This window comes from Lithobates pipiens, unplaced genomic scaffold (assembly GCF_037356315.1).
Source record: "Lithobates pipiens isolate NorthernLeopardFrog02 unplaced genomic scaffold, aLitPip1_a1.2 Scaffold_19, whole genome shotgun sequence".
Classification (NCBI taxonomy): Eukaryota; Metazoa; Chordata; class Amphibia; order Anura; family Ranidae; genus Lithobates; species Lithobates pipiens.
The window spans coordinates 421,773,246-421,794,443 of record NW_027507764.1 but is presented as its reverse complement, the minus strand read 5'-3'; the positions used below and the strand labels follow the sequence as shown (position 1 = coordinate 421,794,443).

At 43.3% G+C, this 21,198-nt stretch overlaps 1 protein-coding gene across 2 annotated transcripts in view; it reads right to left on the bottom strand.

Annotated features, from left to right (window-relative positions):
* The window catches only part of RMC1 (regulator of MON1-CCZ1), a 60,122-nt gene extending 44,713 nt beyond the window's left edge, over positions 1-15,409 (bottom strand). For both annotated transcript variants that reach the window (XM_077492576.1, XM_077492577.1), the window contains exons 1-2: positions 15,057-15,409; positions 4,433-4,509 (exon numbers count right to left, since the gene is read on the bottom strand). In XM_077492576.1, coding sequence (XP_077348702.1) covers positions 4,433-4,509; positions 15,057-15,158 — 179 coding nt within the window. In that variant the 5' untranslated portion in view covers positions 15,159-15,409. The remainder of the gene's footprint in view (positions 1-4,432; positions 4,510-15,056) is intronic.
* Positions 15,410-21,198: the final 5,789 nt, after the last annotated feature.

Here is a 21,198-nt window from a genome sequence, read left to right as displayed (position 1 = left end):
CTCCCCCTTCAAATGAATCGCAGAAATGGATTTTAGATTGGACTCTGCCCACTGAAAAATGTGTCTGGCCACTGATATCAAACGAGGACTTCTGGTACCTCCTTGTTTGTTTAGATACGCTACAGCCGTCATATTGTCTGAGCGGACCTGTAGATGATGACCCTGTAGCAAAGTTTGGAAGGCCAATATAGCCCTGAGGATTGCCGCTAACTCCTTCCAATTGGAGGAGAGGAGCCGCTCCTCCTGAGTCCACTGGCCCTGGGCCCAGTCTGAGTTGAGATGAGCTCCCCAACCCCAACTGCTCGCATCTGTGGTCAGAGTAGAGGTGATAGGCAAGACCCAGAGAACCCCCTTGTTTAGGTTCCCTGCGTCCTTCCACCACCAGAGGGACTGCTTTATTCTTCTGGGAATTGCTACCTCTTCCTCCAACTCTTTGCCCTTCAAGTGATCTAGCAAAAAACCCTGGAGGTCCCTTTGATGGAACCTGGCCCATTGCACAGCTGGAATGGCTGCCGTCATGAGGCCTAGCACTGACATGATCTCTCTTACTGTGCACCTGGAAGAGGTTTGGAGAAAAGAGTTTCTGTGCCACAGGTTCAAAATCTTTTCCTCCGGCAGAACTATCGTTTGCTCCACTGAGCTGATCTTGTAGCCTAGGTATAGGATTTCCTGAGTAGGAACAGTCTTGGACTTTTCCTGATTGATAATCCATCCCAGCTGTCCTAGACTGATCTGTGTTAACTGTAAGTCCTGAGAGAGCTTTTTCTCCGAGTGGGCCGTCAGTAATAAGTCGTCTAGATATGGAATGTTCGAGAACGACTGAAGCCTTAACGGAACTAGTGCTTCCCCGAGAACTTTGGTGAAGATTCTCGGGGAGGCTGACAGTCGGAATGGAAGAGCTCTGCACTGAAAATGATAAATCTTTGCATCTATCTGAATAGCCATGCAAAGAAATTTCTGGTATTCCTTCCTTATAGGTATGTGCAGATAGGCATCCCTTAAATCCAGGGTAGCCGTAAATACCCCCTCTTGGAGGAGATTCCTTATTGAATAGATCGACTCCATCCGAAACTTCTTGTACCGGATGGAGAGATTCAGAGGGCGGAGGTTCATAATCAGTCTGAACTTTCCGGACGGCTTTTTTACCACAAAAATATGAGAGTAAAAACCGTCCCCCTGCTCCTAAACGGGGACTGGTGTCAATACCTCTTGATCCACCATTTCCCCTATCAACAAAGGTAAAGCCCTGGCCTTCTCTGAATGGCTCGGGAGCTTTGTTACAAGAAAGAGGGTGGGCAGCTGTGAAACTCTAGCGCATACCCTCTCTTTATTATGTTTAAAACAAACTTGTTTGAGGTTATCTTCTCCCATTGCGGAAGAAAGCTCGATAACCTTCCCCCCACAGGGAGCCCGACGTCACTGGGGCTTAGAGGCCTGACTGGGGCGGCTAAAAAGTAAGCCCCCTTTTCCCTTCCCTTTTTGACCTGTCCAGTGCTTTTTAGGCTTGAACTCCTCCCCTTTGGAGGGTTCCTTAAAGGGACGAAAAAATTTGCTTTGAAAATTTTTCTTTTTGATGGGAAAAGTCTTCTTCCTGTCTGCCGTCCAAATCCCCTGTAAATGGGACACTACATAAGCGAGATTTGGATGCTGTGTCACTACCCCATGTCTTCATCCATACCGCTCTTCTAGCTGCCACTGAAAGTGCGGCTGTTTTAGCCGTAAATCTCACTGAATCAGTGGAGGCATCAGAGATAAAACTCGTGGCCTTAAAGAGCATAGGAAAGGTCTTTAATAGCTCAGCCCTAGGAGTGCCTGCTTTTAGATGCTCTTGCAGCTGTGATAGCCAGAACTCCAAATTTCTAGGCACACAAGATGTGGCTAGAGCCGGTTTTAACCCGGCCATGGAGGCATCCCAGGCCCTCTTTAGGACCACATCTGTCCTTCTATCCATTGGATCCTTTAGGTGACCCATGTCTTCGAAGGCTAAGTCAGATTGCTTTGAGACCTTGGAAAGAGGTGCGTCTAGTTTTGGATTCTTATTCCAGACCGCCTCTGGGCTCTCGTCAAAAGGGAACCTTTTTAAGGAATTGGGAAAGAAGACTTTGTCTGGTTCAGACCACTCCTTAAGAACCAGATCAGAAAGTACCTTATGTATGGGAAAAACCTTCACCTTCCTCTTCCCCAGAGCCTCATACATTAAATCATGCCTGGATAATTGAGTCTCTTTTTCATCAATTTCCAGCGTATCATAAATGGCGCTTAAAAGCTCCTCTACCTCCTCAAGAGAAAGCTTATACTTTGCGCCTTTGTTAGCTACAGCCTGATCCTCATCCTGATCCGAATCAACGTCAGAAGATTCAGGACTAGCTAGCGCGGGGCTATGCTGCCTGACTATACAGGGCTCCCCTGAACTAGGTGTCGTAAGGCATGGTGAGGAGGAGATTGTGGTTGCCTTAGTGGTGGAAACAGCTGAACCTACGTCCTTAATCAAATCGCGAAGGGATTTAAAAGTTAAAGCCATTTCCTCTTTAAAAGGAACCAAGGAACTTAGCCAGGGGAGAATCTGCCTCTGTCTTAAGAATGCCTGCAATACACTGCTTGCATAAGGCTTTACCAGAACCCGAAGATAACCTATTTCCACAGTTTGGAAATTTTTTGCGGCCAGATTTATCTTCCCTTGGGGCTTCCTTAGTCTGAAATAGAAAAGAGGGTATCCTTAATAATTAGACTTAATATGCTAGGGAACACCTGTGCTGTACCACCACCAGACACAATCACCCGACCTGTAAAGTGAACACCGCCCTGGTGTACTACAAGTCCCAACCTTAACACTACCACCAACCACCAGTGTAATGACGTGCCCAGCAGCCTACCTGGTTTTGACTGGTGCTTGCCTCCACCGGAGCGTCCTGGGGATTAGCCTCCATGGTCCCCCTTGAGATCCGGATCCCACCGCTAGTCCGGTGCAGCTGGACGCTGGCGGGATCGTACAGGCACAGCGTGGGCTTCCCTCTTCCTCCCTGTGCCTTTAGAGACCCGGAACCGGAAGTCTCGGCACACAGGGATGACGCAGTTCTGCCGGAAATTACGTGACGGTGTCACCGACCCCCATCGCTATCAGCGCAGAGAGCAGAGGAGGACACAGGCTGCCGCACTGCTCTCAGGGGGAACTAACATCACCCTGACGCTGGCCACCTCGGCACTGGAGAGAGGAAGGGAGCAGTCGGCTCCTGCAATGCTGGATGGTACCCAAGCCCTTAAAAAAAGAGAAAAAAATGGACTATCAGCGAACCTGCCTGACAGGACCCAGTCCCCAGCGCAGGTTCACCCTCTTCAGGCAGCTCCTGAGAGATGTAGTCCTCCTGGTTCCTGGCAACATGTTCCTTCGACGGAGGAAACACAAATGACTGACCAGGGACCTGAAGGTCCGCCTTTTGAACTGATTGGCGATGTGTTTCCGGTAACGATGGAAGGGACTCCATCTCTCAGGGGCTGTCCTGGAAGACAACTGGGGAAATATTCTTTTATCCCATTGTTTTGCAACTCTATGTGCACTACAAACTGTATGACTGAATCGGTTCTGAAATTGCCATTTTACTAACCTGACAGCTTATTATTCTAAATAGGAAACCTTCATTTTGTTTGCAAATATTAAAGATTCTAAATACCAGCAAGAATAAGTCCTTACAATTAAAGAGCACCTGTCACTTCAGATCCATCATGGCAGCGGCTGTTAGCGGGCATCCACTCACCTGCTGCCATCACGTTCCTCACCTTGTTGTGTCACTGCCACATCACCAGCCGTCCCATTAAAGTGAATGAAACTGTCGGTGAATCAACAGCAGGTCAGAGGAGGAGGAGCCGCTGCGGGACAAAAAAGTCTTTAAAAATTATGATTTAAATCAAGCCTTTTTATTTGGGATTAAAATCAAACCCTCCCTGATAAGGACTGATTGATTTTCAGATAGAGATAATAGCTACAGCGACAGATAGCTATAGAGACCATTATTATTATAATACACGATTTATATAGTGCCAACAGTTTACGCAGCGCTTCACAATGTATGGGGGGGGGGGGGGTAGGCTGACAACACAATTACAGTACAGTTCAATACAAAAAAGGTACAGGAGGGCCCTGCTTTTACAGCTTACATTCTAAAGAGAGGGGGGTGGTACAAAAGGTAATAGCTGCAGAGAATGATTTGATGGGGTAGAGATAGATAGATAGAATGTGCAATATATCTCCCAATGATCCGATCATTCAGAAACGAACTATCCAATCCCTCTGTGTATAGGCAAATAAGGAGTACCTATTGTATGGTTTGACACTGCTAGTGACACCTCCACACTGTCAGTATACAGTAGTGTAAATTGTCAGGTCTATATAAATACCTGTAATAAATGAAAAAAATAAAACTAGAATTTAGGTTACCGGAAAGAAATGGGAATTCTGTCCTCTGGGCCCTTGACCACAACCCCAGTGGCCCCTCCAGACCGCACCGCAAACACCTTTAAGGAGAAGAAGAGAATTTGTGTAAATAAGTAAGCGGGTCATTAAAGTGTACAATAGGACAGGCCAGAATAAAAAAAATATATACCGTATATATTTTTATACATAAGTTTACATACACTGGCAGAATTTATGATTTCTTGGCCATTTTTCAGAGAATATGAATGACAACACAAAAAACATTTCTTTCACTCATGGTTAGTGTTTGGCTAAAGTCATCTATTATCAATCAACTGTGTTTACTCTTTTTAAATCATAATGATAACAGAAATGACCCTGATGAAAAGTTTACATACCCTGGTGATTTTGGCCTGATAACATGCACACAAGTTGACACAGAGGGGTTTGAATTGCTATTAAAAAGGTAACCATCCTCACCTGTGATCTGTTTGCTTGTAATTAGTGTGTGTGTGTATAAAAGGTCAATGAGTTTCTGGAATCCTGACAGACCCTTACATCTTTCATCCAGTGCTGCACTGACGTTTCTGGATTCTGAGTCATGGGGAAAGCAAAAGAATTTTCAAAGGATCTGCGGGAAAAGGTAGTTGAACTGTATAAAACAGGAAAGGGATATAAAAAGATAACCAAGGAATTGAGAATGCCAATCAGCAGTGTTCAAACTCTAATCAAGAAGTGGAAAATGTGGGGTTCTGTTGAAACCAAACCACGGTCAGGTAGACCAACTAAAATTTTAGTCACAACTGCCAATAAAATTGATCGGGATGCAAAGAAAAACCCGCAACTAACTTCAGGTGAAATACAGAACTCTGAAAACATGTGGTGTGTCCCGCTTACAATACACCAAACAGCACCGAGACAAGCCTTAAACCTTCTGGCACAAAATCATTTGGAGTGATGAGACCAAAATTGAGCTTTTTGGCTACAACCATAAACAATACATTTGGAGAGTCAACAAGGCCTATGATGAAAGGTTCACCATTCCTACTGTGTAACACGGGAGGTGGATCGCTGATGTTTTGAGGATGTGTGAGCTACAAAAGCACAGTAAATTTGGTCAAAATTAATGGCAAGATGAATGTAGTATGTTATCAAAAAAAATACTGGAGGAACATTTGCATTCAACAGCCAGGAAGCTGCGCATGGGACGTACTTGGACATTCCAACATGACAATGATCCAAAATGCAAGGCCAAGTCGGCCTGTCATTGGCTACGTCAGAACAAAGTTAAGGTTCTGGGGTGGCCATCTCAGTCTCCTGACCTCAATATCATTGAACCACCCTGGGGAGATCTCAAAACATGCAATTCATGCAAGACAGCCCAAGAGTTTACAGGAACTGGATGCTTTTTGCCAAGAGGAATGGGCAGCTTTACAATCTGAGAAGATAATGAGCCTCATCCACAAATACCACAAAAGACAAGCTGGCATTGATGTTAAAGGGGGCAATACACGGTATTAGGAACTGGGGTATGTAAACTTTTGATCAGGGTCATTTGGATAGTTTCTGTTGCCATTATGATTTTAAAAGATTAAACACAGTGGATTGATATTAAATGGCTTCAGCCAAACACTAACCATGAGTGAAGAGTTTTTGTGTTCATATTCTCTGAAAAATGGCCAAGAAATCAAATTCTTCCAGGGTATGTTAACTTATGAGCACAACTGTATATACACATACTCACACAGGAGTGGTGGGGGGTAATTGCACGCGATTCGGACAGGAATCACACCGCATGTAATTCATTGCAGTGCGATTTGCATCCCTTTATTTTGTATTGATGCAAATCGCACCTCAAAATATCAGGAACTCGTTATCGGTAAGCTGCTTGCTGTGGGGGCACTGAACAGGAGGGAGGGGCCAGGAGCTCCATCCAGGGACTTGAGAAGAGGAGGACTTGGACTGCCCTGTACAAAACCACTGCACAGAGGAGGTAAGTATAACATTTTTTTTCCTTTTTTATTAAAATAACAAAAGACTTGACTGACAATCACTTTAAGAATGCTGCAAGTACAGATAATTACCTGATGATTCTGCCAGTGCCTGCACCTAACCTCCTGCTGGCTGACAACACAGTGCTTCTGCTGCTTTGTAATTTATGTCCCTAGAACGCCTGATGGTGCTGCCTGCATGTTGGGCCTCTGTATGTGGCCACGGTGTGTAAAAGTCTCCCACGTGTGGTATTGCCATACTCAGGAGGAGTAGGAGAATCTACTTTGGGGTTTGATTTTTGCTATGTACATGCTATGCGTTAGAAATATTGTATAAATGGACAACTTTGTGGGGGGAGCGTTTTCATTTTCTTTCCACATTTTCCCAAAACTTTTTTTTTTTTCTATAAAAGACATGTTCAAAAAGACTCATTATGCCTCAGATTACACGTTGGGGTGTTTACTTTCCGAAATGGGTTGATTTTTGGGCGTTTCCATTGTCCTGGTGCTCCAGGGCCTTCAAAAGTGCAAGAGGTAGTCAGGAAATTAGATGTGTAATTTATGCTCCAGAACACCTGAATGAGCTCCTTGAATGTTGGACCTCTCTATGTGGCCATGCTGTGTAAAAGTCTCAAACATGTGGCATCGCCATACTCAGGAGTAGTAGAATGTATTTTGGGGTGTAATTTGTGGTATGCATATACTGTGTGAGAAATAACCTGCTAATATGACAATTTTGTGGAAAAAACAAAAACAAAACAAACAAACAAACAAACATCGATTTTGCAAAGAATCGCGAGGGAATTTTTTTTTTACAAATTTGAAAAACACACCATGCCTCTTACTAAATATATTGGACAGTCTACTTTTCAAAAAGGGGTCATTTGGGGGGTATTTGTACTTGCACATATGATTGGCTGCACTCTAGTTGATTACACAAAGTTTGTCTCAGACACTCATTACTAATCCCCTTATGTAGGCCATAAATTCACCCAACCCCCAGCCCCGTTGCCCCCCCCCCACTGCACAGACAAAGCCAAATATATAGTTTTTGCTGGCACTGAAACCAATATAACCATTTTCTACTCCTAAACTGAGACGGGTGTAGAAGGGCAAATAGGGCCATGTGGAATTGGTCCGTGTATTACTATCAAGAAAGAACACAAGCAGCTGAGCCCTCCAGGAGATAGACTGTTAGAGACGTGGTGCTGGTTAATGATCATCAACAAGTGCTCACTTAATGCAATACACAGAAATAAAGTGCGAGTGCTAGCTGGCGTGGTCAGGAGGAGATCATGTGGAAAATCAGAACAGAAATTAGAGAAAAGAGGAAATGCGTGTTAAGAGAAAGCATATGACTCCATGGAGGTAAAGTTATGGGCTCTGTGTGTTTGCATGCAAGGCAGGAGCTCCAGATAGACACGAAGCATGAAAAAAAAAAAAAACACTTTTAAAAACTATGAAAGTAACACTCCAATCAAAAATAACCAAATAAAATAAATGGTCCATTAACAACAGGCTTTTTTCTGGCACTTTTTGTTTACAAGTTAAAATCAGTACTTTTTGCTAGAAAATAACTTATAACCCCCAAACATTATACATTTTATTTAGCAGAGACCCTAAGGAATAAAATGGCGATCGTTGTCTTTTTTTTTTCTTCATCTCACAGCAGTTTTTGAAACAATTTTTTTTGGACAAAATACATTAACCGCTTGCTGACCGCCTAACGCCAATATACGTCGGCAGAAGGGCTCGTACAGCTAAACGAACGTACCTGTATGTTGCCCTTTAAGAGGCCGCGTGCGCGCCCACGGCAAGCTCCCCGAGTTGGGTTGCAGGTCCCGTGGACTCGATGTCCACGGGGATACCTGTGATCGTCTCACAGAGAGGAAGTACAGGGAGATGCTAATGTAAACAAGGTTCTGCCTAGTGACAGTGTCACTGATCTCTGCTCCGTGATGGCACGTAGCCACGTCCCCCACAGTTAGAATCACTCCCTAGGACATACTTAACCCCCTACAATGCCCCTTAGTGGTTAATCCATTCACTGCCAGTGTCATTTACACAGGAATCTGTGCATTTGTATAGCACTGGGACAATGGTCCCAAAAATGCATCAAAAATGTCTGATGTGTCTGCCATAATGTCACAGTCATGATAAAAATCTCTGATCGCCGCCATTACTAGTAAAAAAAAAATAAAAAATTACCAAGAATATGTAGAAGAATACGTATCGAACTAAACTGAGGAAAAAGAATGTTTCTTTTAAATAATGCATTTTTTTCAAAATCGTCGCTCTTTTTTTGTTTATATCACAAAAAATAAAAACCACAGGGGTGATCAAATACCACCAAAAGAAAGCTATTTGTGGGATAAAAAAAAAAAAAAAAAAATCTTTGGCCAGCAAAATGGTCCGGGGCTTAAGTGGTTAATAAAAAATAAATAAATAAAAAACAACACCACACACACACGCACGCACTTTTTTAGTAAAATATGAAAAATGATGTTACGCCAAGTAAATAAATACCATGTCATGCTTTAAATTTGCATGTTTGTGGAATGGTGACAAACTACGGTACTTAAAGCGGTTTGGTACCTAAAAATGAAACTTCATGTTATTAAATTCACTAGATAGCATACTTACCTAAATGAACCCTGAAAAAAAAAAAAATATTCTTTACTTACCTTTTATTTCTGATGTTTCTGCTGACTTCCGGGTTGTCCTCCCGTGGGAGTAGGCGTGGTTATTGTCCTCGCAATGGTCCCTGGGAAATTTCTAAGCTATTTCCCGAGAATCCATGGGGGGACAATGAAATTGCGAAATCTCGCGAGATTTCGTTAGGACGCCGGTCACGTGACGAGGGCTCTGTCCTGTGTTGTTTTCGTTGCCTTGACAACGGGGCGGGAACTTCCGAGACGCCGCCCGTTGTGATGGTAACCACAAACTTTTTCATTGCTGGTCACTGCTATCACTGAGCATGTGCAAGATGGAGCGGAGCATGCTGGGAGCCGAGCGTCATCATATACAGGAAGTAAATGCCTGTGGGCTTCAGACGCCCACACTTAAAATGGAAAACGCCAGAGCAGTTTTTTATAAGTCATCCCGAGGAAAAGAATCGTCGCGCCGGGGGTCAAAAAAACGCCGGACGTGGATGCTAATCGAAGGTAGCACTCGCCACCTGTGACACAGGTAAGAAAAAAAAAGAGCAGAATCCCGCTTTAAAAATCTCCATAGGCGACATTTTAAACCCCTTTACAGGTTACCTGTTTATAACTACATAGGAGATCTAGCACTAGCTCGAACATTCGTGGCAATACCTCATGTGTGGTGTGCACATTGATTACATATGCGGGCACCACTTTGTGAAAAGAATTATCAGAATAGTTGTCCAAGAGCCAAGGACCACTTGTGGATAGCTTCAGAAAGACCTGGATTTAGGAATTAGCAGGTACAAATGTTTCAAAGAAAACAATATTGCACTCAACCACTATGGCCTGTATGCACGCTCACCACACAAGACTCCATTGCTGAAGAAAAAGCATGTGGAAGCTTGTTTAAAATTTGCTGCACAACTGTAGCACTGACCCCCGAAGGAGCTGCTGGTTTGATTGTGCTTACCGTTACCTTCTTCTCCACAATGCACGTCTAGGGGTTTCCCATGGTAGATGGCCCAGTAACTTGAGAGACTGATGACAGATCCGCATAAAGGGATTTTTATTTTCAAAAGAACGTAGACAACGAACAGTCTCTTAAATTAGGATCAGAGGGTTAGGAAGAAAGTTCAGGTACTTTTAATGTCAAAGTCAAAAATGAAGGACTTGTTTACTTTGACTAAATCCAGAGAATAGCCATTCACAACTGGATGTTCACTCAAGTTGGACAGTCCCTCTCTCACAAGGCCCAGCAGCCAACAAGGTGCTTAACTCAGGAATAAGTCTCTGCCACAGACGTTGTTGTAGAATATACAAGGATAAGTCTCTGCCACAGACGTTGTTGTAGAGCACGTAGGAAACTAAACTTGTAGAACACTCGTGTGATACCTGGATCTTTCAGCCAGCTTGGCGATACCCACGAGACCGGATTCACTTAGGTACTTCAGCCCCTCCAGGCTCTTGCCAAGAAGCCAACCCGTACGTGGCCTTCTTCTGAAGAGTCCTCCCCTGGAGAGCTATGAAGTTACTGGGCCTCTCCAACTACCGGAAATGGCACCGGACCACCTCGGAACCCTTCTTTAGTTTCCTTGCCTCGGGCTAGCCAGCCTAAACAATAAGTCGGGTGGATCCACACCCCAGGCCATAGCCTTCCTGGGGGCTGGTCAGGAGGACCAGGACCATGGAGTCAAAACATCCCTCTGGACCGGAAACCCCCGAACCACGTGACATCCACACCTTAAGTACCCTCTCCCAGAAAGCACAGCAAGAGTGACACTCCCACTGGGCGGGCTCCGAGAGAGAGTAACCTTAACCACTTAAGGACCGCCTCTTGTACATATACGTCGGTACTTTGAAGTGGGATACCTTGTAATGGCAGCAGCTGATGCCCCAACCGAAATATCCCTCTTTACAGGAGGCGGTCCTGTGTACGATAATGGTGGTCTCCACGGCGGGTTCGCCGCAAGATCACTGTTATTGGCGGCGGGAGAGGTGCCACCCCCCCTTCCGCCGCTCTCCGCAGCTGTCGGTAGCAGTGGCGGCGATTGGGTCCTGCACACTGCTGGGTATGGAGACGAGTAAGGCTAAGATGGCCCCCACTCGTCTCTATACCATAGGAGGGCAGAAGCGACGTCAAAACGTCACTTCCCCCCATACCTCTTAAAAAGGTAAATTTTTTTCAATGTCATTTTTTCAAATTACATTTTATTTTTATTTATTTATTTTTATTGCATTTAGGCCGGGTTCACACCGCTGCGATGCGGGAACGCCGTGAATCCGCAGCGTTTTCCCGCATCGCATTACTCCCGCCGGCAGTTCACACTGCCCTATGCGGACGGCTGGGAGTGTCAATGATATGTTAATGACACCCCCAGATCCGTCCGCATATCGAAGTGCGATCTGCCGACTCGCACAGGAATCGGATCGCATGGTGTGAACCCCCATGTGATCCGATTCTGTTGCGGACCAAAAAAAGGGTCCTGTGCGAGTTTGCTGCGGGAGCGATGCGAATTCAGCCATACTATCTGTATGGCTGAACTCGCATCGCTACGGAGATCGGATGTGATTTGCGGTGCGAATCACATCCGGATCTCCCCCCGCAGCAGTGTGAACCCAGCCTTAAGTCCAAATATGAGATCTGAGGACTTTTTGACCCCAGATCTCATATTTAATAGGACCTGTCATGCTTTTTTCTATTACAAGGGATGTTTATATTCCTTGTAATAGGAATAAAAGTGATCCATTTTTTTTTTTTAAACAGTGTAAAAATAAATAAAATCAAGTAAAATTAAGAAAAAAAAAAAACACCCCATCCCGACGAGCACGCGCGCAGAAGCTAACGCATACGTGAGTAGCGCCCGCATATGAAAACGGTAGTCAAATCACACATGTAGGGCTGAAACAACTAATTGATTAATCGACAACTAATCAATTATGAAATGAATCGATTAGGAAAATAGTAAATCGATAAATTGGCCAGTAACATAATGGGGTTAAAAAAAAACTAAAATGAGCCCTTTATAGTACAAAAAGAGCAAATAATTGCTACTGTAAATATTACTTTCACTGTTCTACAGTAAACAAAAAATTAACCCCTTTCAGTAGTGATTATCTGTTTTTTTCTACTATAAAAGGGCTAATTTTCGTTTTTTTAACCCCATTATGTTACTAAACGTCTTTGACCTGGTTCACATCTATGTGTTTATTGGTGCTTTTTGCAGAAATACACTACAGTTCATTTACATGGTTTCCTATGGGACCCGTTCACATCTGAAAGGGTCAGGGACTTTAAAACGCAAAATGGTGCTTTATTGGTTCTATATACTTCAATGGAGAAGCTGCAGAAAAGCATGTAATGCGTTTTTTAATCTGTCTAAAAAAATAAAATCACGTGCGCAAAAATCAAAACGAACAGCAAAAAGCACTGCAGAAACAGATCAAAAGCAAAATACTGGCCACCCGGATCAATTTTCAGATGAGAATATTCCGATGAAAAATGTTTGTACATTTGCTGAATGAAAGAATTTTGCTTGAAATTTTCACTTGTTTTTAACATTCTGTTTTTAAAATGAATGTCATTTTTGAACGAAAACCACATACACTGTCTGAAAATTCATTTGACTAAGAAATTTTCCATTTCCAAATTTTCCCTTCACTGTGGTTGAAAATGAACATTAATTTGACCCACATTTTTTTTTTTTTTTAAAGGTTATTAACCGATTAATCGAAACAATAATCGGCCAACTAATCGATTAGTAAAATAATCGTTAGTTGCAGCCCTACACACATGTGAGGTAACGTCGCGATCGGTAGAGCGAGATCAATAATTCTAGCCATAGACCTCCTCTGTAACGCAAAAAATGCAACCTGTAGAATTTTTTAAATGTCGCTTATGGAGATCTTTGAGGGTAAAAGTTTGACGACATTCCACGAGCGGGCGCAATTTTGAAGCTTGACATATTGGATATCAATTTACTTGGCGTAACATTATCGTTCACAATATAAGAAAAAAAAAAATTGGGCTAATTTTACTGTTGTCTTTTTTTATTAAAAAAAGTGATTTTTTTTCCAAAAAAAAGTGCGCTTGTAAGACCGCTGCGCAAATACGGTGTGAAAAAAAGTATTGTAATGACTGCCATTTTATTCTCTAGGGTGTTAGAAAAAAAAAAACAATATATAATGTTTGCGGGTTCTAAGTAATTTTCTAGCAAAAAAAAAAAAAATTATGTTTTAAACGTGTAAACACCGAGTCTGAAAAAGAGGCCTGGTCCTTAAGTGGTTAAAGCACCCAATCAGACTGTGGTTCCATGCCCTACATTTTTTCTTAAATTCATCTTTTTATTTTTTAGGGCTTTTTTTTTTTCCCCCGTTTTCACTCCCAATGAAGGAACACAGGGGTATATTTGGACAGCAGCATTGTCAATCTAGTGAAGGGTGTTGGATGTACTAGCAGATTTAAATACACCAACAAATTAAAGCCACACTCCAGCTAAACCTTTTTAAGCAGTTACAGCACACAGCGTTTTTCCCCTTTAAGGATAAAGGTTCTACATAATTAAAAACTGATCACTGTAAGCACCCCAGAGTTAAATGGTTTGTCTTATCTCTGTAAACTCATACATCTGGAAGACAGCTTGTTCTTTTGAAAAACAGACTTGCTGGCTGGATCACCGGATGAAAATAGAACAAAGACAGACTAAAAAAATAAAACAAATGCAGCCATCATATCTAAGAATTGGCAAGCTGAAATACAATAAAAACGTTTCTTTTGGGATTATACTGCTTAAGGCTAAGTTTACATTAGTTGTGGCCACAGCTCGCAGCAGGGGGGGTCGTTGTTCTCCATTTCAGAAGCGAAACACGAGCGAGTTTTTGCCTGAATTCGGACCTGAAACTGAGTCAAAGACACACAGGACCCTTTTCCAGTGTGGACCGCGGCCACCCCGGAGGTATATGAACAGTCTCCATTGGGAGCTGGTCACCCCCCACATCCAATTCACATAAGTGTAAGAGCGGCCTGAAAGAAAAGTCTCTTTTAAAAGAAAACCTAGGCTAAGAGAAATGTGTGCTTCACTGACCAACAGAAGCGAAAGTCTTTGTTACCCCAACATTTCATGTTCCGATAGGTGTCTGCTGTACCATGTATTTGTATGAGAACGTGTTCTGTTCTCTTTGTATTGCTTCTGTTGTGTGAAATATCTGGAGTTCCTGCTAATCCCTTTGCTTTCCTATTAAAAACTGACCACTCTAGGCATAGAAGGCGAGTGCTCCCTGAGCCCCAGCTATGGTATGGGTACAGGGGATCACAACACCTGTGTGCAGTCTGCACCCTCTCCTAGAGACAGACAATATGAGTACAGGATAGTATTATATGATATGAAGGATCATATCTCTTCTATATGTAGACTGATCCCTCTCCTGGAGACAGACAATATGAATACAGTAGAGTATTATCTGATATGGGGGATCACCTCTCTTCTATATGTAGTGTACCCCCCCCCATATACAGACAATATGAATACAGCAGAGTATTATCTCATATGGGGGATCACCTCTCTTCTATATGTAGTGTACCCCCCCCCCCATATACAGACAATATGAATACAGCAGAGTATTATCTGATATGGGGGATCACCTCTCTATACACCCCTCCCCCATATACAGACAATATGAATACAGCAGAGCATTATCTGATATGGGGGTGGGGGTCTCCTCTCTTCTATATACCCCTCCCCCATATACAGACAATATGAATACAGCAGAGTATTATCTCATATGGGGGGGGGGGGGGAAGATCACCTCTCTTCTATATACCCCTCCCCCATATACAGACAATATATGAATACAGCAGATTATCTGATATGGGGGATCACCTCTCTTCTATATACCCCTCCCCCATATACAGACACTATGAATACAGCAGAGTAGTGTCTGATATGGGGGATCACCTCTCTTCTATATACCCCTCCCCCATATACAGACAATATGAATACAGCACAGTATTACCTGTTTATTGGCCTCATCGAAGAACACGCAGTTGACACTGGTGGCATTCTCAAACAGGACTGGCCTGTCACTTAGCTCCAGGTAGTACTCCTCCTGCTCCATCGTTCTTCCTGTACACAGCACTCAGTTGTGTATGGAGGGCTCCTATGTCTCTAGTACTGCCTACACGGTCACTACACCATCTCCGTGTAACACCCCGTACACAGCCTCCGACTCCGTTCCTACCACTGCAATCTCCACTGGCGACCCGGAAAGTCTGGATCCGCCTGCAGGAGACTAGTTTGTGTCTGATCAGACAGCCATTGTACTGTAGCCGGGCTATTCACCCTTCGCGTAGTTCTGGACTCCAAAAAAATGGCGGTCTGAGGACGACGCTCCCTCCTCCTAGAAAGCAGAGTGTCATGTGACCGAGCTCATAGGCTTCCACTCTAAAGGCGGCCATTTTTTTGGTTATATAGAATTTTTTGTTACAGAAGCTTTGTAAAAGTTTACAAAACGCCCCTTTTGGAAAATCTTAGAAATATAATGCCACTGTCCCTAAACTCTACTCATTTTCAAACTTCTAAGAATAAACACCCAAGGAGGTTTATTGTCCCGTGTGGCAGTCCTTGTTCAACCCCTCTGAAAAGTGATTCACTGGTGTTTGACGGGTGCCTGGTTTAACTAAACAGGCTGATTTACTCATACCCATACACCTGAATTCGTTGTGTTTGGCAGTGCTACACCACACTGAGTGCGGCGTGGTTTCATTTTTGCAGCAAAGGATTGCGATCGCAGAGTGTGTACACCCCTCAGCCTATCCTTATTTAGGTGGGTGGTCAGGATGGAAAGGGGGATTTGGTGATAAAACTGTGGCTCAACCACTTACTTTTACCACCCCCGGGCTGCCTACGTGAATGAGTCCTAAGAGCAGACACCACAAGGCATTACCTGTATAAACAAGCCTCTTCCATGCATCCCTCTGATTTTGTTTCATTATTAATGGGTCCTGACTTCCCCTTTTCTTTTACTGAAGGAGAATTGTGCATTGTATTGTATACAGTAGAATCTCTCTGACCGGAGACACAAGGGAGAGAATGCCGCATGCTACAATCTGAGCTTACACTTTATGAAGTGCAAATAGAGAAAATATATACCGTATTTATCGGGGTATAACACGCACCGGCGTATAACACGCACCCCAAGTTTAGGAGGGCATTTTAAGGAAAAAAGTTTTAGGAGGGAAGTTTAAGGAAAAAAAAAAAACTTACATTTAAATGCCCGTCAATGCAGCCTCATCAGTGTGCATCTGCAGCCTTGTCCATAATTGCAGAATGATCAGTGTCATTTGCAGCTTGCCCAGCGCTGTTTGCAGCCATGCAGAGTGTCATTTGCAGCTTGCCAGTGTCATTTCCAGCTCGCCCAGCGCCGTTTGCAGCCTTGCCCATGTTTAAATATCCCGCCGCCGAGACAGACCGAGCGAGTGCCGCCGAAAAAGACCGAGCGGCGCCGAAAAAGACCGAGCTGTCTGCTCGGCTCCGCTCGTAGTCCCGCCTCCCTGCTGTTTCTGGAGCGAGCGCTGCCGAAAAAGACTGAGCCGACTCTACTGTGTATTCGGCTTGGCTCGGCTCACAGTCCCGCTCAGTACGAGCCGAGCCGAGTATTTTTCTGCAGCGCTCGCTTCAGAAACAGCAGGGAGGTGGGACTACGAGCGGAGCCGAGCAGACGGCTCGGTCTTTTTCGGCGGCGCTCTGTCTTTTTTGGCGCCGCTCAGTATTTTAGCCTCACAGACAGTGGGGATCTTCTGCTGGAAGGTGAACCTCCGCCCCAGTCTCAAGTCTTTTGCAGACTCTAAAGCCCCATACACACTATCAGATTTTCTGCAGATTTTTTCCTTCAGATTCACCAAAACCATATAATATGAGGTCAAACCCTAGGAGTATAAATTTGTATGCAATCAGGCAGGCACTTGCACTACATGGTTTTGGTAAATCTGAATACAAAAATCTGCAGAAAATCTGATAGTGTGTATGGGGCTTTACAGTTTATTTTTCTTCTCAGATTGTCCTGTATTTGGCTCCATCCATCTTCCCATCAAATCTGACCAGCTTCCCTGTCCCTGCTGAAGAAAAGCAACCCCACAACATGATGCTGCCACTACAATGCTTTATGGTGGGGAGGTTGTGTTCAGGGTGGTGCGTAGTGTTAGTTTTCTGCCACATAGTGTTTTGCTTTTAGGCCAAAAAGTTCAATTTTCGTCTCATCTGAAAGTGCACCATTTTCTACATGTTTGCTGTGTCCCCCACATGGCTTCTCACAAATTGGACTTCTTATGGCTTACTTCTTGCCACTCCATAAAGGTCAGATTTGTGGAGTGTATGACTAATAATTGTCCTGTGGACAGATTCTCCCACCTGAGCTGTAGATCTCTGCAGCTCCTCCAGAGTTACCATGGACCTCTTGTCTGCTTTTCTGATTAATGCTCTCCTTGCTCGGCTTGTCAGTTTAGGTGGACGGCCATATCTTGGTAGGTTTGTAGTTGTGCCATACTCTTTCCATTTTGGGATGATGAATTGAACAGTGTTCCATGAGATGTTCAAAGTTTGAGATTTTTTTTTATGACCTAACCCTGCTTTAAACTTCTCCTCAACTTGATCCCTGATCTGTCTGGTGTGTTCCTTGGCCTTCATGATGCGGTTTGTTCACAAAGGTCCTCTAACATACAGTGCCTTGCAAAAGTATTCGGCCCCCTTGAACTTTTCAACCTTTTGCCACATTTCAGGCTTCAAACATAAAGATATAAAATTTTTATTTTTGTGAAGAATCACCAACAAGTGGGACACAATTGTGAAGTGGAACGAAATCTATTGTATTTTTGAAACTTTTTTAACTAATAAAAAAATGAAAAGTGGGGCGTACAAAATTATTCGGCCCCCTTGCGTTAATACTTTGTAGAGCCACCTTTTGCTGCGATTACAGCTGCAAGTCACTTGGGGTATGTCTCTATCAGTTTTGCACATCGAGAGACTGAAATTCTTGCCCATTCTTCCTTGCAAAACAGCTCGAGCTCAGTGAGGTTGGATGGAGAGCGTTTGTGAACAGCAGTTTTCAGCTCTTTCCACAGATTCTCGATTGGATTCAGGTCTGGACTTTGACTTGGCCATTCTAACACCTGGATACGTTTATTTGTGAACCATTCCTTTGTAGATTTTGCTGTATGTTTGGGATCATTGTCTTGTTGGAAGATAAATCTCCGTCCCAGTTTCAGGTCTTTTGCAGACTCCAACAGGTTTTCATCCAGAATGGTCCTGTATTTGGCTGCATCCATCTTCCCCTCAATTTTAACCATCTTCCCTGTCCCTGCTGAAGAAAAGCAGGCCCAAACCATGATGCTGCCACCACCATGTTTGACAGTGGGGATGGTGTGTTGAGGGTGATGAGCTGTGTTGCTTTTACGCCAAACATATCGTTTTGCATTGTGGGCAAAAAGTTTGATTTTGGTTTCATCTGACCAGAGCACCTTCTTCCACATGTTTGGTGTGTCTCCCAGGTGACTTGTGGCAAACTTTAGACGAGACTTTTTATGGATATCTTTCAGAAATGGCTTTCTTCTTGCCACTCTTCCATAAAGGCCAGATTTGTGCAGTGTACGACTGATTGTTGTCCTATGGACAGACTCTCCCCCCTCAGCTGTAGTTCTCTGCAGTTCATCCAGAGTGATCATGGGCCTCTTGGCTGCATCTCTGATCAGTCTTCTCCTTGTCTGAGCTGAAAGTTTAGAGGGACGGCCAGGTCTTGGTAGATTTGCAGTGGTCTGATACTCCTTCCATTTCAAAATGAAAGCTTGCACAGTGCTCCTTGGGATGTTTAAAGCTTGGGAAATCTTTTTGTATCCAAATCCAGCTTTAAACTTCTCCACAACAGTATTACGGACCTGACTGGTGTGTTCCTTGGTCTTCATGATGCTCTCTGCGCTTTCAACAGAACCCTGAGACTATCACAGAGCAGGTGCATTTATACAGAGACTTGATTACACACAGGTGGATTCTATTTATCACCATCAGTCATTTAGGACAACATTGGATCATTCAGAGATCCCCGCTGAACTTCTGGAGTGAGTTTTCTGCACTGAAAGTAAAGGGGCCGAATAATTTTGCACGCACCACTTCTCAGTTTTTTATTTGCTAAAAAAGTTTAAATTATCCAATAGATTTCGTTCCACTTCACAATTGTGTCCCACTTGTTGGTGATTCTTCACAAAAAAATAAAAATTTTATAGCTTTATGTTTGAAGCCTAAAATGTGGCAAAAGAGTGAAAAGTTCAATGGGGCCGAATACTTTCGCAAGGCACTGTACCTCTGAGGGCTTCACAGAACAGTTGTATTTATACTGAGATTAAATGAAACACAGGTGGACTCTATTTACTAATCAGGTGACTTCTGAAGGCAATTGGTGCATAATAATTGTGTTTAATGCACAATACAAAAATTGTGTAGAATACTTGGCCATGTGTTTTACTTCAAATGACAGTTTGGGAGTAGGCAGTTACATTAAAAAAAAAAAAAATACATTGTAAAATTGACAAGGGACACCAACATAGTTGTATCTTTGATCTTAAAAATTACAGGATAATGGTGCTGTAGTAACTTACCCCAAAAAAAAAAAAAATTTTCTTGACATCACTAGAAAAAAAAAAAAAAAAAACCTTTGAAAATTAGTTTTCAATAATTCCATCAGTATCACCAGCAAAGCAGCTTCATTATTATCCCATTAAAGAAGAAGAGAAATGTGCATTTCGAGATTTCCTAATTTGCCGGGTCAAGAATGTTAATTCTCCATTACGAATGCTAGTTTACAAGACCGGCCGCTTCTGGCTCATCCTTGCTTCCGAGCATGCACGTTTGTACTGTGGACTTTTGTACACACACTCGGAAAATCCAACAACAGACATTTGTCCGCAGAAAATTTTAAAACCTGCTATTCAACAATTGTCCAATGCAGCATACGGATTTTCCGCCAAGAGCCTGTCATCACGCATTTCCCGTCAGAAAATCCAATCATGTGTATGAGGCTTTAGAGTGCCCTGAAAAAGTATTCATACCCCTTGAAATTGTCCACATTTTGTCATATTACTACTAAAAACATAAATGTATTGTATTGGGCTTTTAATGTGATAGGCCAACACAAAGCGGGACATAACTGAAGTGGAAAGAAAATTATTTTCAACATTTGTTTTTACAAATAAAAAAAACCTGGCTAATCCTGCCAGTTTCTACCCTCCCCGTGCTAACTCCCATGTATCAGGGCTGCTGAGCCCTGACACCAGTCATCAGCACATGCCAACGTGCAGCCTGCTCTGTGTCTCCTGCGTGCTCTCCCCCCTCCCCCTTAAAGCTCCACGATCCTCTCCTGCTCGGAAAAAAAAAAAAAAAAAAAGTCTTTTTTTTTCTAGTTCTCTCAGATATATATTTGTAAGCTCCCCAGTGAATGTCTAAAAAAAAAAAAAAAAAAAAAAAAAAAAAAATCTATAATAGCTCACTTCAGAGCCCCACTCCTGTGTCTGCCCGCCGGTCGCCTCCCCTCCTCTTCTCGGCTGACATCAGTGGGTGTTTCCCTAGCAGCTATCAGATTGGGACAGGAGACCGGCGGGCAATCAGCTGAGCATCAAACGGCGCTCTGAGGTAAGCGATTATACAGCATATTTTTAAAAATTACAGCTTACTGTTCTATATCAAGGGGAACTGTAGAATTTTTTTTTTTTTTTTACATTAACAAACACTAAGTCCCCTTTACTCTGACACCCCTAACTAAAATCTAGTGGAACCAATTGCTTTCAGAAGTCACCTAATTAGTAAATAGCGTCCACCTGTGTGCAATTTAATCTCAGTATAAATACAACTGTTCTGTGAAGCCCTCAGAGGTTTGTTAGAGAACCTTAGTGAACAAACAGCATCATGAAGGCCAAGGACACACCAGACAGGTCAGGGAGAAGTATAAAGCAGGGTTAGGTGATTAAAAAAAAATATCCCAAGCTTTGAACATCTCACAGAGCACTGTTCAATCCATCAATCGAAAATGGAAAGAAGTATGGTACAACTGCAAACCAAAGACATGGACATCCACATAAACTGACAGGCCAGGCAAAGGAGAGCATTAATCAGGC